Genomic DNA, 27,261 nt, shown 5'->3' with positions numbered 1-27,261 from the left:
GAACAAAGAATTGCAAAAGGGAATGGAGGCGCAATTGCTTAGTTCACATCTGCCACATGAGTACTGGGCTGAGTCGCTAATGTCATATACTTATACGTGGTTGAGGAAGTTTTCAAAAGAGTTGGGAAGTTCTCCTTTTGAGAAACTGTTCCATAGAAAACCTTCTGTTGCCCATTTCAAGGTTTTTGGGTCTCATGTGAGAACAGAAGCTCCAGGTGGAGTAAAGAATGCCAGAGGCATTTTTGTGGGTTATGAAAAGGATCTCTACAGAGTAATTTTGTCTGAATCTGGTCAGGTGATTCTCACAAAATTTCTAGAGAGTGCTCCTGAACAGGAGAGAGTGATTGTTCACACATTTCCCACAGGAGATGATGATGATGATGATGAGTTTGATCTTATTGAGTTCAGTAGTACTGATGATGACAGTGATAGCTCAGACAGCTCAGTTGTCACAGTCATTGAGAGGAAATCTCACACAATGACTAGACCCTCAGAAGAGGAGGATGAACCACTGATTAAGCTTAGTACTGGTTCTTCAGAGAGTTCAGAGGCTGAACCAGAAAGCAAGGGAGAGCAGCACCTCTTACGTAGGTCTGAGAGAGCAGACCAAGCCATTGCGTGTGTTGCTGTTGTAAACGACCAAGGTCAAATTGAAGCTGTGTCTGAGTCAGAGACAAAGGCACAACAGAGAGTTGTTAACCAAGGTAATGCAGATGCACTCATTCCTTGGAAGCCACACAACCAGAGAGGTACATTGGTAAAACCAGTGGCGTGTAGTTCCAAGGGTGGAACTGAAACAACAGGGGAGTGTTATAAGTATAACAACTGTTTGTTTTCTTCTCTGGATGACGCTTTGCTCGCAGCACGCATTGATGCTTTAGGGGGAGTATGCTATTCTAAAGCAGCAATGCTGCAGCAAGCAAAGGCTCTAGCAGCTCAGTCAGCTGCTTGTGGCTGCAAAGCCAGACAGGATGTATGTGACTGTTGCCATGGAAACAAAGGGGCAGTCCATTCTCCTTATTGAGCACAGGATGTGAGCTCAGTGTGTGTCATATGACCTGTACAGGATGTACATGGGTGGAGTTATGAGTTTTCTCTCTGTTTTGTTGAAGAGAGCGGACATCTTTCACTGTATGACTGCTGAAGACAGGAATAAAAGCAATGTAGATACATTTCTGTCTGAGTCTGATTCCCCTCCCTGGGGATATGCAGGGAGCAGGGAGGAGGAGAAGCAGTTGGTGTGTTTTTCTCACAGCCTGAGGAAAATCGCCGGAACGGACCTCGTGTGTTTTTCCTGCCGGGAGTCGCCGGAGGGAGGTCAAAAGAATTCAGCCGGTGCCTGGAGAGATAGGCACATACCTCTGACCGAGCCTGAATTCCAACAACTAGGACCAGTTTGTCCTGGGTATTCAAGGTGAGCACATGGAGCTGAACATCATGAGATCCAAATGGCGAAGAATTTCTGTGCCCAGGCTGCAATTTCCATTTGTTTCAGCCCAGAAAATGTTTTGATCATTCTCTCTGTCAGTCAGAAGGTAACATAATATGGAATTGTGGAAGGGAACAGAAAGAATGAGCCATTTCCCAAGCTTGAAAACTAAGGCCTCTTCTGAAAACTGATATATTGAAATGATCCTTTTTTAAGTAGTAAATTTAAAGGGCAAATGGTGATGATCAGGTTTACAAGTAATTTCTCCTAAAGCAATTCCAAAAACGAGTTTTATAAGGCAGATGATTTCTTCCTAAGGTGTGAGGGAGAAGTATATTGCATGTAATTTATCATTCCATTTTATCCCATCTATGTCAAACACCCCTTCTCAAAATCTACCTTCTGTCACCTTCTTTTCCTCCAAATCTCCCAATTTTTGGGAAGAGCGGGAGCAGAGGTTGGATGGCCATCTGCCATGGATGCTTTAGCTGAGATTTCTGCATTGCAGGGAGTTGGAGTAGATGGCCCTTCCAACTCTACAATTATATGATTCTGCTTCCTTATACTGAGGCAGGACATTGGTCCACCTAACTAAATATTGTTGACACTGACTGGCAGTGGCTCTCCAAGATTTCAGGCAGAAGGTCTTCACAGCCCTCTCTAGAGATGCTCAGTACCTTCTGCGTTCAAAGCTCTGCTTCTGAGCTATGCTCTCCCCACCAGTTCCTGAAAGTCCAGTGCTTTGATAGAAGCCTTGTTGGGGCTCCCAGTTCAAGTAAGACAACTCTAAGAATGACACAAGGCTACAGTTACTCAGAAATCCTTTATTTCAAGTCTGTTCATGAAGCTTCAACAATTGCTTCTCTTAACCGAGAAAGATTTGGCCCAGAATCACAGGGAAAAGTCTGGAGGAGTCACCCTCGCATTCTTGTCTCCCTTTCGAGGATTCTCTTCTTCGTCTTTGCTTTTGTCATCTGAAAAGTTTTAAGTGTTAACCTGAGTTCACACCGCCAGATAAAGACCAAGCAGGAATGGACTGAGCTTTGTTTGGGCAGGAAGTGCAGAACCCACATGATGCTCTGTCACAGAAGATCAAGCCACACATGTTAGCAGTGGAAATCCACCCCCCTTTTCCATCACTATAACCCTACTCATGTGCCAACAGTGGTGAACAATGGATTATATGGATGCATATGCCCCTTCCACCAGACCCACCCATCAAATATGGCTTGATCCAAGAGTTTAAGCTGCAACTTCTTTAGGGCTGGGTGATATATCAATCTATCACCCAAAACTGGTTTGAAGAGCATGTTGCGATATTGGTTCCATAGTTTTTGACCCGGCAATATATCACAAATCATGGGATGTGTGTTATGCAAAATCACAAGGTGGGTAAAATTGTGAAGCCAGCCAATGCCTCTGCATAGCTCCATCCTTATTTCAGATATTGTGATAATGTGTATCATTCTATCACAATGTTTGTCTGGTGATATATCATAATTTTGAAACCCAGCCCTAATCTTCATAGCGAAGGACTCTTAATAGATAGGTTTCCATTTCAATTCCTGATTGCATTTATTCTGCACTGGGGGCGGAGGGTGGAAATCCACACTGTGCACCTAGGAAATGTGATTTGTACTGGTGAAATGTATTATGCAAATTACACCTGACACTTTGGAAACAAATGGGAGGAATGGGGAGGAACAGATTAGATGCAATCTGTGGCAGCTGGTGCCTTTGCACCACTATGTTGGCAGAGTACAATGGTTTCTTGTCAAACAGGATTCCTTGCTGGCTACGAAGAGGGGATCTTAGCAATTCCAGTGCCTGCTCCTGCTCAAAGGTATTGTCAGTACCATTTTGGATCCCCCAAGCAACACAGCAAATGCTTTTACAAGCAAAGTTATGGGATGCTGCTTCTAACTACTTTAGATGCTCTCCCACAGAGCAGCCCATGCTGTGTAAGGAAGAAGGGGCTTCCCCATTCTTGGCAAGACAGAGGAAAGCGCTCTGTGAACTTGTATAACTCCAGCTGACCCTGCCAGAAATGGGGACCCTGCAGCTTTGTGGGCCTCTGAGCTTCAGCTTCCTCTCCCATTGACTTTATCTTTCCTTTGCTTCAGAGCCGCAAAGCTGATGCTTCCGATCTCAAGAGCGGCACACTGAAGCTTTTGCTTGTCTATTCCTTTTCACATTGCCAGCGGAGGATCCGAACATTCCTGCAGTGCAAACAAAGCTCCCTGCAAATACAAAAACTAAAAAGGCAGGAAGAAGAGTTCGAGCCAACCCTTCTTCCAGGCATGGTAGTTTAATAAGTGTGCAAAGATGGGATTCCCCCACCTGCAGCCTAATGTGGTTTGGCTCAGCAAAAGCTGTACCAAGTGTCTCTTCTGATCATATGGACCAGCCAAGATGTACAGTCCAGTGGTGGCCAGATGTGGTATGTCTTTCCTCCAGTTTGCTCAGTTTCATTACGAAACTGAACTCTGAAGATCAGGAGAACTTGAATTCATATTTTTCATTTCCACCAAGGCGTGCCTCTGACAAAAATCTATCCTCTTCACCTCCACCACTCCTTGCCGGTTATTCAAACACACCTCAACAAGACCCTTCACTCGACCTTGTTTGCTAAACTTCTCCATTGACTTGCCAGGAGGGACTGAGTCCGTTATGTTAAGTGCCTCTATTTGCACTTGCTTTAAAGGAAGACAGCTGTGTTCTCAGGAGTATATATGACAACAGATGCCGTCATGCTATGGATAAACTTTAATTGACCAGCCCCACCCCTCCCGCCCACCCCCAAAGAGATATAGAAGATGAAGATGGCTTAGGCAAGTGATGCAACCTTGGAAGGCATCCTTGGAGCTCCCCAGGAATGGTTCATGCGCAGACATTACAGCAAATCGTTCATAGCAGCCTTCTCCAGCGTTCAGCTTTGCCCCTTCCAGGTGGATTGGAATCGGTTGAATGGGATGTGACGGATTCCTTTCCAGAGTTGTTTGGATCCTAGATCATTCCTGCCAGCCAAGGAGGTAGGAAAAGGCCCACAGTCCCCAGCAAGCAAACAATGATGAACATCCAGAGGAAAATTCTGTCAATGACCATTGCCACGTACTTCCAGTCCTCCTTCACCTGGAATGAGAGAGGGGGAGAAGGAAGGACACTTACTGTACATTCAGAAAGCAGGAAGAAAGGATGTAGGTGTTTGCCAATTACTGGTTGGGCAAGAGGCACATAGACTTTTCTGTGTCTGTGATGGTGAGGTCATCTAAGGCAGAGCTGCCACCAGAGTTGGCAATGTGGGTAGGCAAACCCAAGTTTGGTTGGTTTTGGTCATGGGGAGCCTTGCCTTATATGACATCCTATTGATTGATTGATTGATTGATTGATTGATTGTGTTTCAAAACCACAGTTCATTCAAAAGAATCCAGGGATGGTTATCAATAAAAAAAAACCCAACCCATTGAAAACCTTCAGACAAAAAAAGTATCAAATGCAGTCCATTACTGCAAGTATGAGTGGGATGTGTGAGCTTGCCTTTTGTCTGTATGTTGCCCAGAGTGGCTGGGGAAACCCAACCAGATGGGCAGGGTATATATAAAATATAATAAAATAATAATAATAATAATAATAATAATAATAATAATAGTATCAATTGGAATGGCAATGCAGGGTTTGAAAGTTGTCAGATATTAGGTTTAAGTTAAAATGAGTTGGTGAAAGAGAGAATGTAAAATTATAGTATATTAAGACAAATGTTGAAGACTTACAACACCTTACACCTTATAGAAGTGACACCAAAGAAGGATGTTCTTCTCATTATAGGGGATTGGAATGCTAAAGTAGGGAGTCAAGAGATAAAAGGAACAACTGGCAAGTTTGGCCTTGGAGATCAAAACGAAGCAGGGCAAAGGCTAATAGAGTTCTGTCAAGAGAACAAGCTGGTCATCACAAACACGCTTTTCCAACAACACAAGAGACGACTCTACACATGGACATCACCAGATGGGCAGCATCGAAATCAGATTGATTATATTCTCTGCAGCCAAAGATGGAGAAGCTCTATAAGGTAAAGGTAAAGGTACCCCTGCCCGTACGGGCCAGTCTTGACAGACTCTGGGGTTGTGCGCCCATCTCACTTAAGAGGCCAGGGGCCAGCGCTGTCCGGAGACACTTCCGGGTCACGTGGCCAGCGTGACATCGCTGCTCTGGTGAGCCAGAGCCGCACACGGAAACGCCGTTTACCTTCCCGCCGGTAAGCGGTCCCTATTTATCTACTTGCACCCGGAGGTGCTTTCGAACTGCAAGGTTGGCAGGCGCTGGGACCGAGCAGCGGGAGCGCACCCCGCCGCAGGGATTCGAACCGCCGACCTTTCGATCGGCAAGTCCTAGGCGCTGAGGCTTTAACCCACAGTGCCACCTGCGTCCCAGGAGAAGCTCTATACAGTCAGCAAAAACAAGACCTGGAGCTGACTGTGGCTCAGATCATCAGCTTCTTATAGCAAAATTCAAGCTTAAACTGAAGAAAGTAGGAAAAACCACTGGGCCGGTAAGATACAATCTAAGTCAAATCCCTTATGAATACACAGTGGAAGTGAGGAACAGGTTTAAGGATTTAGATTTGGTGGACAGAGTGCCTGAAGAACTATGGATGGAGGCTCGTAACATTATACAGGAGGCAGCAACGAAAACCATCCCAATGAAAAGGAAATGCAAGAAAGCAAAGTGGCTGTCCAATGAGGCCTTACAAATAGCGGGGGAGAGAAGGCAAGCAAAATGCAAGGGAGATCGTGAAACATACAGGAAATTGAATGCAGATTTCCAAAGAATAGCAAGGAGAGACAAGAAGACCTTCTTAAACAAGCAATGCAAAGAAATAGAGGAAAGCAATAGAATGGGAAGAACCAGAGATCTGTTCAAGAAAATTGGAGATATGAAAGGAACATCTCGTACAAAGATTTCCATAATAAAGGACAAAAGTGGAAAGGACCTAACAGAAGCAGAAGACATCAAGAAGAGGTGGCAAGAATACACAGAGGAATTATACCAGAAAGAAACGGATGTCTCATATACCCCAGGTAGTGTGGTTGCTGACCTTGAGCCAGACATCCTGGAGAGTGAAGTCAAATGGGCCTTAGAAAGCACTGCAAATAACAAGGCCAGTGGAAGTGATGGTATTCCAGCTGAACTATTTAAAATTTTAAAAGATGATGCTGTTAAGGTGCTACACTCAATATGCCAGCAAGTTTGGAAAACTCAGCAGTGGCCAGAAGATTGGAGAAGATCAGTCTACATCCCAATCCCAAAGAAGGGCAGTGCCAAAGAATGCTCCAACTATCGCACAATTGCACTAATTTCTCACGCTAGCAAGGTTATGCTTAAAATTCTACAAGGAAGGCTCAAGCAGTATGTGGACCGAGAACTCCCAGAAGTGCAAGCTGGATTTAGAAGAGGCAGAGGAACCAGAGACCAAATTGCAAACATGTGCTGGATTATGGAGAAAGCTAGAGAGTTCCAGAAAGACATTTACTTCTGCTTCATTGACTATGCAAAAGCCTTTGACTGTGTCGACCATGGCAAACTATGGCAAGTTCTTAAAGAAATGGGAGTGCCTGATCACCTCATCTGTCTCCTGAGAAATCTCTATGTGGGACAAGAAGCTACAGTTAGAACTGGATATGGAACAACTGACTGGTTCAAAATTGGGAAAGGAGTACGACAAGGCTGCATTTTGTCTCCCTGCTTATTTAACTTATATGCAGAATTCATCATGCGAAAGGCTGGGCTGGATGAATCCCTAGCCAGAATTAAGATTGCCGGAAGAAATATCAACAACCTCAGATATGCAGATGACACAACCTTGATGGCAGAAAGTGAGGAGGAATTAAAGAACCTTTTATTGAGGGTGAAAGAGGAGAGTGCAAAATATGGTCTGAAGCTCAACATCAAAAAAACGAAGATCATGGCTACTGGTCCCATCACCTCCTGGCAAATAGAAGGGGAAGAAATGGAGGCAGTGAGAGATTTTACTTTCTTGGGCTCCATGATCACTGCAGATGGTGACAGCAGCCACGAAATTAAAAGACGCCTGCTTCTTGGGAGAAGGGCAATGACAGGCCTAGACAGCATCTTGAGAAGTAGAGACATCACCTTGCCAACAAAGGTCCGTATAGTTAAAGCTATGGTTTTCCCAGTAGTGATGTATGGAAGTGAGAGCTGGACCATAAAGAAGGCTGATCGCCGAAGAATTGATGCTTTTGAATTATGGTGCTGGAGGAGACTCTTGAGAGTCCCATGGACTGCAAGAAGATCAAACCTCTCCATTCTGAAGGAAATCAGCCCTGAGTGCTCACTGGAAGGACAGATTGTGAAGCTGAGGCTCCAGTACTTTGGCCACCTCATGAGAAGAGAAGACTCCCTGGAGAAGACCCTGATGTTGGGAAAGATGGAGGGCACAAGGAGAAGGGGGCAACAGAGGACGAGATGGTTGGATAGTGTTTTCGAGGTTACCAGCATGAGTCTGACCAAGCTGCGGGGGGCAGTGGAGGACAGGAGTGCCTGGCATTCTCTGGTCCATGGGGTCACGAAGAGTCGGACACGACTAAACGACTAAACAACAAGACAAATGATTAAGATTAAAATAAGGTTGGAAGGATTTGCTGAAATAACAAATTGAATTAGAATACAAAAATGGGAGGCGTGAGGAGGTCAAGGAAATAAGTAAATGTAAGCAAGTGATGTACAGGTTTGACTTGTTTTTTATCTTTTTTCTTCTGTTTATTCTGGTTTTTGATATGTATTTTATATGTATTGTTTTTTCTTGCTCTTTCTGTAATTTTTAAAATCTTAATAAAAATGTATTATTTTTTTAAAAAAGAAAGTTGTCAGACCTCGTCCCAGATCATTACTGATACTTAACCTGCTTCCGTATTTCGTCTTCAGAGCAGATGTTGCTGAAGAACCTAATTATAACCCTAATGGTAGATCTGATGATGGTTCAGCACAGGGAGTTGTTCTGGGTGACTATGACATCTTATCTCCTATGAATCAGAGACAAGCCATAAGAGTCACTCAAAACAACTCCCTGTATGAGAACCTTTTGTTTAATGATTGCTGGATCTGCTGCCAGCTAGCAAACAGCAGCTCCCAAGTTTTGAATTATAAGACTCGAGCCTTTTTGAGATTGGTTGCAAGTATCACCGCAGCATTATAATACGCTAACAAAACAATGAGGTAAGAGGTATTCCTCATACCACTTAAGGATTAAAAGCAATATTTATTTGGAGCTTACTTATAAGGCCGGCAACCCACCTGGCACAGGGCTTTGTGAGCCATTGGTGGATCATCACCCACAACTTGGGAAAATTCATGTCAGGAGTGCGTGCAGGAGCCAGGCCCTGTGACCAGTAGGGCTTCGCAGGACTGGGGCCTCCCTAAGCTTGTTCTGGAGAGGCAAGGCGCAGCCGCACTGGTGAGGCCACTTGGTAACTCACTGCACCTGGTGGCAAGAGCCGGGAAGGGATATAAGGTCAGCATTTCCCTTTGGCTCTTTGCCACAGGAACACGTTTTCTGCCTTGCTGCATTTGGCTCCTTGCTTCCTGATCCTCGGACCTCAGCTCCTTGACTCCTTGCCCCTTGGACCCTTGACTTTGTGACTCCCTGCTCCCTGACCCTCAGACCCCTGGCTTCTGGACTCTAGTTTCTGCTCCCACCCTGCCATCTTGCCCCCGGTCCCGACGTCCTCAGCCGGGACTTCAATTGCCCATAGACCAGACCATAACAATGCTGGTCTCTGCACTCATCCCCAGGCCTTCAAAGAGTCTTTCCCAGGCCTACCTAGAGATGCTAGGTAGAACCTGGGACCTTCTGCATTCCAAGCAGGCGATCTGCTCCTGAGATACCTCAAAGGTTATTCACAAACGTTGACATGCCAGTCACCCACATTGGTGAACCTTCTGTCACAGTGGAAAAAGTCGAGCTGGTATAGAACATATGTAATATATAACTGAATCATAGGATTATAGACTTGGAAAGAACCATGAGGATCATCTAGACCAACCATCTGCAGTGCAGGAGTCTTGAACCCACAACCCTGTCTCAAGCTCTACTGACTGAGATAGATGATAGATAGATTAGATAGATAGATAGATAGATAGATAGATAGATAGAGATAGATAGATAGATAGATAGATAGATAGATAGATAGATAGAGATAGCTAGAGATAGCTAGAGATAGCTAAAGATAGAGAGATAGAGATAGAGATAGATAGATGATAGATAGATATAGAGATATTCCAGCCATGAAAAAGTCAAAGCATTTTTTGAAAAGAAAGAATAGTTCTACCTAGGGACATCCTGTAAGTTACATATTTCCCAGCTGTCCTTCTATACACTTAAGGAAATGCAAAAAGTTTGCTACATCGCTGTCAATCATTCAGTTCTATTGACCAAAAGTCTCTTCCCATCTAGCATTTGGTGCGTTGACTGAAGATGTTTGGCATCCCCTGGAGAACTGCCACTTCTTCCAAGCTTTCCTTACTCAAAATTGCTCAGATCTTTGGCCCAAGGAGGAACCTCAGTTCATCATCATCATTATGTTTAAAAATATTGTTTACTTATTGCATTTTTTTTAAAAAAGATTAAAATAAAAAGCGTACAGTTTAGGTTGTGCCTGAAGTAATGTGAAACCATGGCCAGTACTTCTTAATGACCATTTCTCTTTGGTGATTCAAAAGAAAACAGATGGTTGCTATTAGCACAATAAGCCACAGATTCTGCCTATCATCATTCAATATTGCGAACTGCCTTTGTTTCCTAAATCTTTCTAATGAAATTTGGGGAGAGATCAGCAAGTTACTGGCTGAAATGCCTGTGTTTTATTTTTAGGAACACCAAGCAGAAGAAGCGGGGGCTTAATGGGATCTTATATCCAACAATGTTCTCAACTGCGGTTACAACATTGCTCCAATAATGGAATCCTACCACATACAAGGGCGGGGGGAAGCACTCATTGCCTTTTAACATTAACAACAAATACTGGGAATATTCCCATACATTCTCTATAATGTCACTGAACTATGATACTATCAACAGAGATTTTCTTTCCAGCTAATGTATCGCGGGCTTTGAGGAAACTCTCTGCAGATTTTAACATTTTATGTGGTTTTTATGGTATGATTATATGTGAAATAGTTGTAAATGGCTCTGGTAATTTTTGTGAATAGAAAAGTTGGTAGAGACTCTTAATTTCAGGGTCGTAAATTCGGCAAAAGATTCCGGACACGGAGCAATGGCTCCAAACTACAAGAAAGAAGATTCCACCTAAACATTAGGAAGAACTTCCTGACAGTAAGAGCTGTTCGACAGTGGAATTTGCTGCCAAGGAGTGTGGTGGAGTCTCCTTCTTTGGAGGTCTTTAAACAGAGGCTTGACAACCATATGTCAGGAGTGCTCTGATGGTGTTTCCTGCTTGGCAGGGGGTTGGACTCGATGGCCCTTGTGGTCTCTTCCAACTCTATGATTCTATGATTCTATGATTCTATGATTCCTGCATTGCAGTGGTTTGAGCTAGATGATGCTAGTGGTTCCTTCTTTCACCTGGCTTGAGAGCAGTACATGTGAAAAGGATCTAGGAGTCTTGGTTGACCACAAACTTGACATGAGCCAACAGTGTGATGTGGCAGCTAAAAAAGCCAATGCAATTCTGGGCTGCATCAATAGGAGTATTGCATCTAGATCAAGGGAAGTAATAGTGCCACTGTATTCTGCTCTGGTCAGATCTCATTTGGAGTACTGTGTCCAGTTCTGGGCACCACAGTTCAAGAAGGACACTGACAAACTGGAACGTGTCCAGAGGAGGGCAACCAAAATGGTCAAAGGCCTGGAAATGATGCCTTATGAAGAACGGCTAAGGGAGCTGGGCATGTTTAGCCTGGAGAAGAGGAGGTTAAGGGGTGATATGATAGCCATGTTCAAATATATAAAAGGATATCACATAGAGGAGGGAGAAAGGTTGTTTTCTGCTGCTCCAGAGAAGCGGACACGGAGCAATGGTTCCAAACTACAAGAAAGAAGATTCCACCTAAACATTAGGAAGAACTTCCTGACATTAAGAGCTGTTTGACAGTGGAATTTGCTGCCAAGGAGTGTGGTGGAGTCTCCTTCTTTGGAGGTCTTTAAGCAGAGGCTTGACAACCATATGTCAGGAGTGCTCTGATAGTGTTTCCTGCTTGGCAGGGGGTTGGACTCGATGGCCCTTGTGGTCTCTTCCAACTCTATGATTCTATGATTCTATGATTCCTTCCAACTCTACAAATAAAATCAATCAATATATCTATTGATAAATTGCCTTTGGCCTTTGACTGTGACTTCTGTCCTGTTGGTACAGAACAAGACTTGGAATGGACAAACCTGTAATTGATCCAGGCTTTGTGGAGTTCTGGCTAGGATCATGGGATGGAGCCATCATATGAACTTGGATGAGGGTTGAGGTCAACTGCTCTGGTTCTCTGTACTATCAGAAGGACACAAAGGACAGGGCCTTCTCTGTGGCAGCTTCAATGTGATAAAATGCCGTCCCAAGGGCAGTCCACCTGGCTTCATCTCAGCTCCTTTTTCCAGTGAGCAATTAAAACCTTTTTTTTTTTTAGCATGCCTTTGAGGGTGCCACATTTTAACTACAGTTTTCTGATGCTTCTTTTTAAAACTTTGATAACCAGTCGATGCTGTCAATTGCCTATCCAAGGAAAGTAAGGGCATCCATGGCTACAATTGATGATAGCTATATGCAACCTCTGGATTCAGGGGCAGTATATCACTGACTAGCAGCTGCTGCATCTTAAAAAGTAGAGACATCACCTTGCCAACAAAGGTCTGTATTGTTAAAGCTATGGTTTTCCCAGTAGTGATGTTTGGAAGTGAGAGCTGGACCATAAAGAAGGCTGATCGCCAAAGAATTGATGCTTTTGAATTATGGTGCTGGAGGAGACTCTTGAGAGTCCCATGGACTGCAAGAAGATCAAACCTCTCCATTCTGAAGGAAATCAGCCCTGAGTGCTCACTGGAAGGACAGATCCTGAAGCTGAGGCTCCAATACTTTGGCCACCTCATGAGAAGAGAAGATTCCCTGGAAAAGACCCTGATGTTGGGGAAGATTGAGGGCACAAGGAGAAGGGGATGACAGAGGATGAGATGGTTGGACAGTGTTCTCAAAGCTACCAGCATGATTCTGACCAAACTGCGGGAGGCAGTGGAAGACAGGAGTGACTGCCTGGCGTGCTCTGGTCCATGGGGTTACGAAGAGTCGGACACGACTAAACGACTAAACAACAACAAAGCAGCTGCTGAAGAATAACTGGGAGAGGGTTATTAACGTCATGACCTGATTGTAGGCACGTCAAATTGAGTATCTGCTGGGCCACTGTAGGGAACAGGACATTGGACTAAATAGATCACTGGTTTGATTGGTCAGGACTCTCTTTATATCAGTCGTCTTAGTTTATTTTTAAAGTTTAGAAGCATTATGGTTGAATTGTATTTTCTTCACCTCTCTAGAGTATGTCTTTGAAACCCAGAAGGGCTACAACTCAGTGGTAGAACATCTGTTTGGCATGCATAATGTCCTAGCTTTAATCCCTTGCATCTTCAGGTAAGGCTGAGAGAGACCCAAGTCTGAATCCCTGGAGAGCCACTGCCAGCCAGAGCTTGATGAACCAGCCAAGCTTGGGATAAGGCAGTTTCCTATGTTCCCAAGTGAGACAGTAAATGGAAAGGTAAAGGGACCCCTGATCATTAGGTCCAGTCGTGGCTGACTCTGGGGTTGCAGCGCTCATCTCGCTTTATTGGCCGAGGGAGGCGGCATACAGCTTCCAGGTCATGTGGTCAGCATGACTAAGCCACTTCTGGTGAACCAGAGCAGCGCATGGAAACGCCATTTACCTTCCCGCCGGAGTAGTACCTATTTATCTACTTGCACTTGACATGCTTTTGAACTGCTAGGTTGACAGGAGCAGGGACCGATCAACGGGAGCTCACCCCATCACGTGGATTCGAACCACTGACCTTCTGATCAGCAAGCCCTAGGCTCTGTGGTTTAACCCACAGTGCCACCCACGAGACAGTAAAGGATGCCCAAATTCTAAACTGGAAAGAGGGTTCAAAATTTCTTGAAACAGCTACCTGAATTAAACTACTACGTCATCCTGGGAAGAGAGCACAAGCTATTTGTCCTGCTCTCACCCTTTAAGAAGCCACATCCCAAGCATTAGCCCCTGCTGTCCACATAACCAGTCTTCTGACCTGTCATTCTGTCCAGCTTGACAGCTACCACAAAAGCGGCTGTGTAAAATCATCCGTCACCCTCACTTCCTACATTAATTATTACCATGCCACAGTGTTGCTGCTTCTTCAAATCTCAAAATGCCAGGAAAAATCATGTCACATCAAGATGGTGCCAACGTCTGAGTGAAGCATGTTGTGATTCTGCTATCAGCTCTTGGAATTATTTATGGTGCTTAAGTTATCTGGCAAATTCCCCTCTTTGCTCTGCTTGCAAATCGTTACCAAAAAAACGTGCTCTGGTTTCTTATTATAGGCTGTCAAGTTACAAGTGCAAAAATAGGGCAGCAGCTTAAGAACTGCCCCTTCCACAAATGACACAGATGAGCATAAACCCCGTTTTCCAATACAGTGGTACCTTGGTTCTCAAAATCCCTTCCGGGTTCCAAAACCAAGATGTGCTTTCCCATAGAAAGTAATGCAAAATGGATTAATCCATTCTAGACTTTCAAAAACAACCCCTAAAACAGCAATTTAACATAAATTTTACTATCTAACGAGACCATCGATCCATAAACTGAAAGCAATAAACAATGTACACAATCAATCAATCAGTAGCTGAACTGGGTTCCACACAGTCACAAAAACAAAACAAAAAAGCCACAAAACCAACACACAAAAAATAGCAAAAACAGACAGACCTCAGTGTAACACTAAAAATGGAAGTATGGAACTCAAATCGGAAGCATAACACTCAAAATGGAGGACGTTCGGCTTCTGAAAAAAGTTTGCAAACCAGAACACTTACTTCCAGGTTTTCTGTGTTTGGGTTCCAAGTTGTTTTGAGTACCAAGGCATTTGAGAACCAAGGTACCACTGTATGCAAGTTTAGAAATGTATAATTCAAGTGAAACGCAACAGCTCTCACCATAGTGAGCAGGTGAGATTTGTGCCAGTCTCCTGCCCAGGTTCTAACTATGGATGGGCAACTTCACAGCTCTTCCAACCCTCTCTACTTGAGCTGGATAGCCCTTCTGATAAAGGACTGCCATCTATAAAGCAGGACAAAGGGCCACCCTAGTTCAAAACAATGAATTTCAGTAAGACCATATAAGCCATTCCATTCAAAGGCTCCATCACCATCACTAATAGTAAGAGATCTTCAGTGGGTCCTAGTTTGTTTCAAAGTCCACTTCAAGGTCAGAACATAAGAAGAGCCTATTGGATCAAGCCAATGAGGATATGATACCCGTCTTCAAATATCTCAAGGGCTGTCATATGGAAGAGGGAACAAGCTTGTTTTCTCCTGCTCTGGAGGGTAGGACTCAAACCAATGGCTGCAAGTTACAAGAAAGGATATTCCGAATAAACATCAGGAAGATATCGCTGTGGGTCATCGATTGATAAAACTGAAGTGGTGGACTTGGCATGTCTATGACTCTAACGAGACCTGACCAAAATTTTGGCAGAATTTGGTTTCAGCTTCTTACATCCATGCTTATTTAACTTCATCAATGTCTGCATGTTTCCCCAAGAGTGAAATTAAATTAATATCAAGCCTACTAGACATGTTCTCTGGGGGGCAATTAACCCCCCCCCAGTACTTTTTAGGATGGAGAAATCAGCTCACAGAGGAGAAAAAGAGCCACTTATATTTCAAAAGAACAGCTTACAATTAAACTTGATTTGGAGGTCTGGAACTCGGCCCTTTATTCATTGTAATGAGACTTGGAGGAGCGGGGAACTGACCGGGATAAAAGTCTCTGCTTAGAAGGGAAGGAGTTTCAAAGGGTAGGTGGCACCACATTAAAGGCTTGTGAGTTTGGAATGCACCTCCTGATAAGATGGCACCTGCAGGATGCCCTTTCTGGCAGAGAGCAGTGATCAGTTGGGTATTTAAAGGGTGAGATAATCTTGGCCCCAGACTGTATGGGGCAGTGATGGCCAAATTTGGCCCTCCAGCTGTTTAGGGACTACAACTCCCATCATCCCTAGCTAACAGGACCAGTGGTCAGGGAGGATGGGAAGTGTAGCCCCAAAACAGCTGGATGGCCAAGTTTGGCCATCACTGGTATAGGGTTTTGCATACCAGTTCCAGCACTTTGAACATAGCTCAGTACCCAATTTGCAGCCAGTGTATTTCAGCCATCTTTTGGAAACCAGTTTACCAATAAACACTAGAACTAAAACACCTCCCTCATGGGGTCCTACATAGCGTGCTGTTGTATACATTTTTTTCAAATTGCTGTCCATTTCTCCCCTTCCTGTAGTTCTTTGTATAAGCAGCTTTGCACAAAATCCAGCATTCAGGAAGACTCCCCAACAAAATGGCAGATGAACAGTCTTGGTGGGCCACGGTCAGACATGCTAACAGGGGATCTGTCTTCTACATCTCAGGGGACCCCATGTTAGTTGGCATATGGAGCAGAGGGAAAGCATTTACTTTATTCGCAAGCAATTTCCTCCAATGAAAACTCTCAATACAATACTATTAGGAGCATAATGATGGGAGTGAGGACGGATGGACTTGCCCGTTTCATTTTCTCATTTTTCCAGTCTCAAGTTTAATTCTCCACATTTCTATATCAGCTTGCTTTTTTTTTTTAATTCGTCAGCATTTTAGTGCAAAATTCTCCTAATCTACACATTTTTGTATGTGACGTTACCTAGCAAACCCATTTTTGCAAGGCAAAGTTTTCTAATATGACATATTTCACTATGTAAATTTCACCAATATATGCATCTATTTACACATTTTACCCAAGCACGTGATTTTTTTTGTACACTTGGCTGGAGAATTGCAAAATTCAGAAAAGTGCTGTTTTCAAAGTGTGGCTGATTTTCACTTTGTGTGTTGTTTCAGAAAGTGTGACTTACACATGTTCACCTTTAAATGTGAACTGAATCACTTTTCTCACCCATCTCTAGTTGAGAGTCACCAGGACTAGAACCAAGAACCTTTGGGTCTGGACTCTCCTCCAGTGAGACACAAGACTCCTGGGACAGCGATTTCCATCCTCTCAGGCAACCCATTGGCTCCCCCCCCACCTGGTAAGGCTATACAATTATCCAGGTCAAACGCGAGCTTTGGGATGTTGGGTAGAGGCCATTTTGAATGAGAGACCAGAGGACCTTTAAGAGACACCAATCAGAGTGCCAATTCATTCAGCCCAATGCGTTTTGATTACAGACTTCGTGAGGGGCAAAACAACTCTGTATTTTCTATGTGCCCTATTGCGAAGCGATTCAGCAGAGCAAACAGAAAATAAACACTGACAAATGTTGCAAACCAAATGCAGCGGGCTGAATAAATGAGATTTTTTTTTAGTGAAACTCAGAGGTCCTTTCCTGCTTCGTTACTGAACTGCTGGCGTTCCCACCCTGCTCTTTCTCTGTCATCTGGATTTCTCTCAAGCCCTTCAGCTAGGGAAGATGTTCCCCACATGTGGTTGGACTAAATCAGGATTAAGGGGTTTTCCCAGGACAGCGGAGGGTGTGTGTGCTGCGTCCCATTGGTGAAGTGGTAGTGACACTCTTTTCTGATAGGAAATGCTCTGGGGATGGGGACAAAAAATGGGGAGGGGGTCAAGGAGGATCAGTTGCAGGGGGGAGTGAGAAATGTCCCTATTTTCATCCAAGGAATGTTGGAGGGTATGCAGGAACAGACCCAAACAAACCCAAGTCACTAGTCCCTAGCAAATCTCAATTGCACAAGGCCATTTTTGGAACACCCTATTGCTTCCTGTCTTCTGGCTTTGTTTTTTCTTTTTAAAAACAAAAGCAAAACACCCAACAACACCAACACCAACAACAAAAAACCTCAAGCACTTAATTAGAAGAACCACTTACTTTTAATACAACCACATTCCCCTTGTGGCAGTGAGGCTTCTGCAGAATACTGATCAGGAACTTAAAGACAGGCTCATCCTGATAAGTGATGGCTTGTTAAATTCCCCCCTTTCAGACCAATCCTTCCTATGCATATTTATGTGAAAGTAAATCCCACTGAATTCATGGGGATTGAGAGTTAGATGAGATGAGATGATGGGAGATACATGGCTGCGTTTCCCATTTTTAAATGGAAGCTAAATGCAGCTGCTGGTATAGAGGGAGGGACAGGAATTGGCTTGGATGCTCACTTAACACCTGGATATTTCCTCCTGTTGTGCAAATAGCAATTCTAAGGCTCATTTTCTAGGGGGAAACTTTCTAGGTTAAAGAAAAAATGTTAAAAACGAAGGGGAGTCCAGGTCCATGTTCACCCCATACATTCAGAGCACCATGACACCACTTTAAACAGTCATGGCCTCCCCCAAATAATTTTGGGAGCTTAAAAGCTGTTAGGTGACCCCCATTAGTTGTTAGGGCCAAAAGGATGATCAGTTTTCACACATGCCAGTAATTAAAACGGAGAGGTGGATAGTAGCATTTATCTTGGCTCTGACATTGTTTTCTGGTTTTGACTGCAGACAAGCATCAAGGGCATCTAGGAAACTTTGGGTTGCAGCTGACTAAGTCCTACTCAAAGTAGACCTATAAATATGAATGGAACTAGGCCAGTCATTAATGGGTCTGTTCTGAGTACAACTAATATGTGGGATATAAAGCTGTCAGTCAAGTCCAACATCCTGAGAGAGGACTAACTGCCTCTATGTGGCAGGCAGTTTTGTCAGTTGGTTGAAGAAGAAGAAGAGGAGGAGGAGGAGGAGGAGGAGGAGGAGGAGGAGTTTGGATTTGATATCCCACTATATCACTACTCTAAGGAGTCTCAAAGTGGTTAACAATCTCCTTTCCCTTCCTAACCCAAAACAAACACTCTGTGAGGTGAGTGGTGCTGAGAGACTTCAGAGAAGTGTGACTGGCCCAAGGTCACCCAGCAGCTGCATGTGGAGGAGTGGGGAAGTGAACCTGGTTCACCAGATTACAAGTCCACAGCTCTTAACCACTACACCACACTGGCTCCACGCTGGTTGGTCGGTGCTGCAAGGAGTGTTAACTGGTACCTGCTCGGATGCAGTCTTCTCATGACTCACTACTGTCTAGTATATAGTTTATCTGTTATGTAACCTAAGCCTGCCTTCAGGAACAACTCTGTAAACCTGAATGAATCTGATAGTGAAGTAGTTTATGTTAATATGATTCAGATTCATGTGTGTTTTCTTTAAGAGGGACAGAAAGGGATATCAACCAGGAAGGTATAATTATTGATAGGACTCAAACAAGTTAGCAACCCACTTGTCGCTGCATAAACTCAAACAGGGGATCATTTAAACTCTGCTAAATTATATAAAGGGACGCAGGTGGCGCTGTGGGTTAAAGCCTCAGTGCCTAGGACTTGCCGATCGAAAGGTCGGCGGTTCGAATCCCTGCGGTGGGGTGCGCTCCCGCTGCTCGGTCCCAGCGCCTGCCAACCTAGCAGTTCGAAAGCACCTCCGGGTGCAAGTAGATAAATAGGGACCGCTTACCAGCGGGAAGGTAAACGGCGTTTCCGTGTGCGGCTCTGGCTCTGGCTCTGGCCAGAGCAGCGATGTCACGCTGGCCACGTGACCCGGAAGTGTCTCCGGACAGCGCTGGCCCCTGGCCTCTTAAGTGAGATGGGTGCACAACCCCAGAGTCTGTCAAGACTGGCCCGTACGGGCAGGGGTACCTTTACCTTTACCTTTAAATTATATAAACGTTTCCACATAATACTGGATGCTGCCTTTTTGTCCCAATAGCCTTTTGTATGGAGGCATTCTTCTTCTTCTTCTTCTTTTGAAAAAGCCCAATAACCTTGCCTTTAAAGAGTCAGATGCCATCAAGCTGTTTTTATAAGGACGACATCATTTCCTATAATGGGGGAGAAAAGCCATTCTGCAGCCAGTTAATTCTGGTGCTCAAGCATAATGGTTGCAAAGGTGCACAGGATGAATAAGCCAACTGTCCTATTTCCAGTTCAGACAAGAACATTTCATTTCCTTTCCAAATGATGGATTGCTTCCATTTATTATGCAGGACAAGACTAAATCCCCAACATTTCCAAGGGAGTTGGGAACTCAGGCTTAATGTCTGCCACTCAGATATTAGACAGGCTATGTGTCCTCTTTGGTCCCAGTGAGCAAACACAGAGTTCAGCATCCTGAGAATCTTAGTTTTCCTTTTTTTTTAAAGAGAGACAGAGAGAAAGTTGCTTGTCCTTAAGACTGGGTTGGGAATTTATGATCCTGCCTGTGTTGCTAGACTAGAACCCACATCGTTCTGGATCACTGGACATGCCAACTGGGGTTGATGGGCCACAGGTTCCCCAACACTCACCCATGCCCCAAGACAAAATGAATGTGAAATTAAGTGGTAAGTTTCATCAGCGAAGCATGTCTCGGTGGATGGTTACATGGTTTATTTATTCCTAAGAGCAGTTATGAGGCTGGAGGAGACTCTTGTGAGTCTCATGGACTGCAAGAAGATCAACCCTATCCATTCTGAAACCCATCCATCAGCCCTGAGTGCTCACTGGAAGGACAGATCCTGAAGCTGAGGCTCCAATACTTTGACCACCTCATGAGAAGAGAAGACTTCCTGGAAAAGACCCTGATGTTGGGAAAGACTGAGGGCACAAGGAGAAGGGGATGACAGAAGATGAGATGGCTGGACAGTGTTCTTGAAGCTACCAGCATGAGTTTGACCAAACTGCAGGAGGCAGTGGAAGACAGGAGTGCCTGGCGTTCTGTGGTCCATGGGGTCACAAATAGTCAGGCATGACTAAACGACTAAACAACAACAAGAAGAAGAGCAGTTTATACTGCCTTCTCATAAAATACCCCAGCGGTGTGAAGCAATACAAACCCATGGGAAATATATTCTGCAAAAAATTGTCAAATATATTCAACATGATTTGCATGCTACATGTTCCTGGTTCAGTCTCTGATGTCTCCAGGCATGACTGGGAGTGCCCACTCCCTAAAATGCTGATGAACTGCTTCCAGTCAGGTGTCAACAATCCTGAGTTAGATGGACAAGTGGTCTCAACTGAAGGCCACCTCCTGTGTTCCTATTTAAACCAGCTTTTAATTCAGAACCATGAGGACTAGATTCTTGCTTTATTTACAGAAGAAGGGATGCAGCTCAGCAGCAGAGCACATGCTATAAGTTCCAGGTTCAATTCACGGCATCTCTAGGTAAAGTGGAGAAAGACATCTGTCTGCAGGTAATGGTAAAGGTAAACGAAGCCTGGATGGTTAAGTTTAGTCAAAGGTGACTATGGGATGTGGCACTCATCCTGCTTTCAGGCTGAGGGAGCTAGCGTTTGTCCACAGACAGCTTTCTGGGTCATGTGGCCAGCATGACTAAACCACTTCTGGTGGAACAGAACACCGTGACGGAAACCAGAGCGCACGGAAATGCCATTTACCTTTCCGCCACAGTGGTACTTATTTATTTACTTGCACTGGCGTGCTTTCGAACTGCTAGGTTGGCAGGAGCTGGGACAAAGCAACGGGAGCTCACCCCGTTGTGCCGATTCGAACTGCTGACCTTCTCATCAGCAAGCCCAAGAGGCTCCATGGTTTAGACCACAGCGCCACCCACAACCTCACACCTGTCTGCAATGCTGGACAGCCACTGCAAATCAGAGTAGAAAACACTGAACAGTATAAACCGGCTTCTTATGTGTTTCCTAATTTGCACAATCCATACAAATTTCAGAATGTAGTTTTCTTGGGGTAAAATTTGAGTTGCATTGGTGCAAAGGGTTGATATTTTTTGAGAGGGAGGGAAAGCATTGAGTTAATTCTGATGCAAAACATTTATACAAGCCAGTGCAGGCTTACCCGACAGAGTTCAAGTCACTTTTTCTGGGGAAATTACTTTAGTCCCTGTGGCGTTGGAAGCTAGAGAAGCAATTTTCCCTTTTCAGAAGCAACCCAAGAACAAAACAAGCATTCTAATATTATAGATTCTCTCCCTTTCCCCAAATAAAGTTGATGGAAACTCAAGGCCACCGGTGGTAAGTTATTTCCCTCCAGTTTGAGTCCTCACTCACACACTGGGTTGTTTGTTGTTGTTGTTTATTCTGTTGTATTAATGGTGCAATGGGCCTGTCCTTTGCAACACCAAGCACCACGACGCATCACACGAGGGAGAGGCATCGACAGGCTAGAAAAACAAGCACCTGAAATATCGCATTTTTCATCACCCAACCTTATGTTGCCAATTAAAGGCAGCGAAAAAAGAAGAAAGTGTGGGATCAGGGAAACAATAAGAGCATAATGATTTCTTCAATAACGTTATGAAAGATATTTATGAGAAATGCGTGACAAGATTTCCCCCAGCAAGCAAAAATAAAAAAGTAAAACTGGAAAAGAAGAAAAATAAAAGATTGCTTCTCTTATGAGTAATCAGGGGGGAAGCAACACAGAACAAATTCTATTGTGTGACTTCCAATGAATGGGACTAGTTCTATTATTATGATGGCTGCAAAGCAAGAACAGCAGTTGATGGGTTTTCTGTTTCTTGGGTAGGAGGCTATTATTGTGTTCAGATCAAATCTGACTGGGCAGGTGGCGACTGGGCAGTTCAGGATTTCCTTAGATGAAGGGGAACTAAAGTTTTTCGTCTGAGGGTGGCATTCACCCTTGGCCAACCCCTCAGGGGTCTTATCCCTGTGGTGAGGGTTGGCAAAAGTGGTGGAGGGCCACACCCCACATGCTCGCAGGCACACTCACCTCACAGGGATGTGCAAGCCACACAGACCCCAATCCTCACTCCCACTCATCGGATGATGGGGAAAGGGGAACTTTGCATCTCCATCAGGATACTGGGCTGATCAAGGACACCTCAGTGCCATGTCTACTGTTTTTTTTCTACAGCCGCCAAAATCAGTGGGGCCTTGGGGGACCAGGGGAAAAAATCAACAAGGGACGCCAGATCAGGCCCCCTGTCTGGTGGTTGGCCAGCCTTACCTTAAACAAAATTATTATTCCGATGTCTGGTCAGTAAGTACATTTCCCAGAGGGCTATTTGAGAGGTGCTACCCTCTGTCTTAGGGACGCGGGTGGTGCTGTGGGTTAAACCACAGAGCCTAGGACTTGCCGATCAGAAGGTCGGCGGTTCAAATCCCCACTACGGGGTGAGCTCCCATTGCTCGGTCCCTGCTCCTGCCAACCTAGCAGTTCGAAAGCGCGTCAAAGTGCAAGTAGATAAATAGGTACCGCTCCAGTGGGAAGGCAAACGGCATTTCCGTGCGCTGCTCTGGTTCGCTAGAAGTGGCTTAGTCATGCTGGCCACATGACCCAGAAGCTGTATGCCGGCTCCCTCAGCCAATAAAGCAAGATGAGCGCCGCAACCCCAGAGTCGGCCACGACTGGACCTAATGGTCAGGGGTCCCTTTACCTTTACCTTTTTACCCTCTGTCTTAAGGTCAAGATGCCACAGAAGTCACTTTTGCCAAACCTGTTGCTGCTGCTTTCTTGACTGGCAAAGGAAATGGAGCTAATAAGCATCTTTTAGTGTCCCGGATTTGGCCCAGGGACTTTCAGTTGCTAACCTACAATCCATTTTGGCTTTTGGCCTGGTTTAGATGATGGACTCTGCTTTCATATGCTAGTGAACATGCATGGATGGGAGGTGCAACTCTGTCAAATCTCTGTGTCCCCACTATTTTAAAGGACAAAAAAGTGCAAGGTTTTAACCATTTGTTTTCTCAGTCTTGCCAAATGCTATATAGCACACTTTGATTGTCTCAGAGAGGGGTTTACTTGCAAGTTGCTTAAAAAAAACCGAGACACAAGAAAGGAAGGGAGGAAGGAAGAACTCCTGCTTTGCGGCTGGCTGCACAACGTGAACAGGATTGAATTCTCATAGCCTTTAAAAGTTTGGCCCTTTGCTATTTGTGGCAGCAATGAACCGCAACTCACAGGACCACATCATTCAAAGTCCACAAGGCATAGCTTTCTCCCAATTTCATTTACTGCAATCTTTGCAGCCTTCAGTGCAGCTCCAAGCACCTCTTCACCACAGTGCTGGAAATTGTCCCAGAGTGTGGTTTGAAGAGGATGTGAGGCTTTGGGTTTGGTCATTTTCAGGATGGGTGACCACTTGGGAAACATATATATATGACTCCTTGATTTTCATGGAGGGAGAAAAGTAGGATATAAATATAAGAAGATAAAAATAACTGGCTATATATATACTTCATGGTCCGATCATTCATGAGGGAAGTTTGATTACTGACAGGTATACAACTAAGTCCAATTTCAGTCCATATCACTTCTGCAAAAAATAAAATAAAAATCTGTGCTGCCCTGTTTCTTCATTGATCTGTGATTTCTTTTTTTAATTGGCACAAAAATATGCATTTGACTATACATTTGAAAATGCATTTTCTCTCAAAATGTGCACTTCTGAATGTGTTTCCCCCCCAAAACACAAATTCCACACAGCCTTCTCTCTCCCTCTCTCTCCCTGTATTCCTCCCTGCCTGTCAGGCTGTTTGGGAAGGGGAAGGTCACTCATGCCATCAATATGGACTTTCAGGAGACTTTTGAAATTAGGCCAGGGTCCCCATGCATCTCTGGGGCCAAAGGTTGCCCCCTGCACCCAAGCTCTGTTCTGAGTGGCAGAAGCTCTTCTCAATCTCTGGCAGAAGTTCTTCCCCCAGTCTCTCTGAAACCCTTTCAACTGGAGATTGAGCCAGTTGATTGTCTCCATACAAAGCATTTTCCCTAGCAGGGAGATCAGGGTTGGGGGAAACTCAGGTCCAGGTACTCTTCCCACACTGACTCTGCTCCACAGTCACCTTGAGTGCTTTTGCCAGCCTGAGATGTATCCTTGCACTGTGATAAGGCCTCTTCTTTGCCTGGGTAGAGGATGGAGAGAGGTCTGTATGTATAGAACCCTCCGACTTTTCTGCAGTTACAACATAGCCTAGTGTACAAAGTTCAGAGTCGCATCTTTACTCCACCTGCTTCCCCCTCTGGCCCTGCCCTAAAGACAACCTGTCCTCTGAGAGCTACCGTACATCCAAGCTGTTGGTTTCTGCTCTCTTCACTGTGCAGCGAAATGCTTGTCACAAGACAATGTTTACATTCCAGTCAGAGTTGCTGTTAGGTTTTCCCACGGGAAAGGAGACTGGATGTGACGTACACTGGTTTCCTGTTTTTCACTGTTCACACAGTGATTCTCTCCGTGCTTCAGAGGAGAGAGGACGCATTCTCTGCTCCGGCAGAGGCAAGATGTTTTTCTGTAATCTACCAGCTTTGAAATGTAAATAAAGCAATATAGAGTATGTGCACGTATTCCTCATCATTCCGCTGTGCACGGGACACTGCAAACACAACACAAGCATGGGGGAAATCAACCAGCAACCACCTTCTTCTGCCAGCCAAAGTCAGCTGTTTCTGATTAAGCCTGGAAATGTCCCACTCCAGGTACCGCCTCACTGCAAAGGATGGCTTTGGTAGGGCTGTGCCACTCACCTGACATCCCTTGGGCTGGAGAGGGCTGGGGAGGGGGAGGGGTTAGGCAGAAACAAGGTAGGCACAGTGCAAACACTTCAGCAGGATTACCAGGCCACAACCCTCAACAATGGCAGACCTCAGCATATATATATTATAAACCCAAGCAGCATAGGACCTCACCTCTCCTTGAGGAACTTCTATCAAGGAGAATTGGGCAGTGTCAGTCATTAGCTGCTAGCTAGATTTTTGGTGGCAGTGAATGTAGCATTAAGGAGACTGCACAATCAGTGCTAGTGTTTTTGCTTTCCCGATGGAGCGATCTCCCCTCTCTTCTGCCTTGCACACTCTCCCAGGGGTGGTCCCAACCCTTCAAAGCAGAGGTATGGGAGGAGTACGGGGAGAAAGCCCCATTGTACTAGCAAGGGGTCCTCCCACTGGCTTCCGCTAGCAGAACAGGATAGCTGAATCCAGCCCTCCATTTCTTCTTGTTGACATCGGGCGGGAATCTGACATTGACATTCCCAATTTGGATCATCCCAATCAAGCAGAGAAACAATCAAGCCCAGCACAGTGTCTCAACCATCAAGGGTAAGTGAGTCTGAGCGAGGTGATGGGAGCAGGGTGGTAGAGAAAGGCGGTGAAGCCCAAACTGAAATGTCATGCTCTGATTACAGCTCTGTTTTGGTTTTTTGTTAGAGGAGGAGGGTTATCTTGCTATGAAGAGTGAAGATGGATTATGGAGAAGAAACCTGTACCAGTATTAGCCTGTAGAGCAGATGTTATGACTGACAGTGGTTATCACAGAGGTGGCTGTGGGAGGAGGTGTGAAGCAGCCCATAACTTTATTTAATTCCAGCATTTCTTTAAAGAATCTACAACTTGTTTCATGTTTGATGTTACTGGTATTTTAAAAATAATATTTTTGTTAGCTTCTTCGAGGTTTGCTGGTGAGTAGGCAGTATATAAAGGGACGCGGGTGGCACTGTGGGTTAAACCACAGAGCCTAGGACTTGCTGATCAGAAGGTCGGTGGTTCGAATCCCCGTGATGGGGTGAGCTCCTGTTGCTCTGTCCCTGCTCCTGCCAACCTAGCAGTTTGAAAGCATGTAAAAGTGCAAGTAGATAAATAGGTACCGCTCTGGCGGGAAGGTAAACGGCATTTCCGTGCGCTGCTCATAGTCATACTGGCCACATGACCTGGAAGCTGTACACCGGCTCCCTCGGCCAATAAAGCGAGATGAGCACCGCAACCCCAGAGTCGGCCACGACTGGACCTAATGGTCAGGGGTCCCTTTATCTTTACCTTTAGGCAGTATATAACATTGGTTAAATAGATACAACAAATAATATTTTGAATAAAATTCCCAAGGTAGGTCACTGTTCTGACCCCTCCGGTACTCTTTAAAAAAAAAAGAAAACTATGCAGGGCATGGATTTGGCTAAAATTGGATTTGGCTAGACATGGGGTAGAGTCTATGTATCTCGTTAACCTTCCCCACCTTATAATCCAAAGCCTGGTCTGATGTACTTAAGGACGGGGGAGGGGGGAATTAGAGGAATGTGTGTCCTGGAAAATCTGAAGGCCTCCTGGAAAAGCCAAGTGATCACCCCATTCTGATATAGTACTTTCTAGCAATGGGCAGGCAAACAAGGACTCTGAGGACACTGTTGGGATTCACAGAATGCTGTGTGAGATAGTAAGTCTGCAGGCTTGAGTTTGCTAGCTGATGCAACTGGCTGATGCAAGCAGCCTGCAATACTTTCTATGCAAGTGCTGGGTCAGAAAGACTCAGCAGTAATGTGCTGTCAGTTGATTGGCTGTCATCGGTTTAAAAGGGAAACCTGTCCAGCAGTAAAGGTGGTGGTGTAGAGGAGTGTGGTCAGAGAGAGAGAGAGATAGACAGGTCTTCTTATTTAGCTTACGGTGCAGCCAGGTACTCTGTTTGACTGTATGAACTGCTCGTGTATTTATAGCCTGTATTGTATATATACCGTATTTTTCGCTCTATAACACGCACCAGACCATAACACGCACGTAGTTTTTACAGGAGGAAAACAAGAAAAAAAGTATTCTAAACGAAATAGTGGATATATGATTTTTGTGGTTCATGCTGTGGCCACAGA

The 27,261-nt window shown here is 44.8% G+C and overlaps 1 protein-coding gene across 3 annotated transcripts in view; it reads right to left on the bottom strand.

Annotated features, from left to right (window-relative positions):
* Positions 1 to 4,233: 4,233 nt before the first annotated feature.
* Positions 4,234 to 27,261, bottom strand: part of CHRNA4 (cholinergic receptor nicotinic alpha 4 subunit) — a 98,263-nt gene continuing 75,235 nt past the window's right edge. For 2 of the 3 annotated variants that reach the window (XM_079979272.1, XM_079979274.1), the window contains 2 exons: positions 24,478 to 24,537; positions 4,234 to 4,561 (listed from right to left, as the gene is read on the bottom strand). In XM_079979272.1, the coding sequence (XP_079835398.1) occupies positions 4,436 to 4,561; positions 24,478 to 24,537 (186 nt within the window). In that variant the 3' untranslated portion in view covers positions 4,234 to 4,435. The remainder of the gene's footprint in view (positions 4,562 to 24,477; positions 24,538 to 27,261) is intronic. The other variant, XM_079979273.1, reaches the window with a different exon arrangement.

Source organism: Podarcis cretensis (assembly GCF_951804945.1).
Source record: "Podarcis cretensis genome assembly, chromosome: 6".
NCBI classification, from domain to species: Eukaryota; Metazoa; Chordata; class Lepidosauria; order Squamata; family Lacertidae; genus Podarcis; species Podarcis cretensis.
Note: the sequence above shows the minus strand (reverse complement) of the source record. Positions and strands in the feature narration are given on the sequence as shown.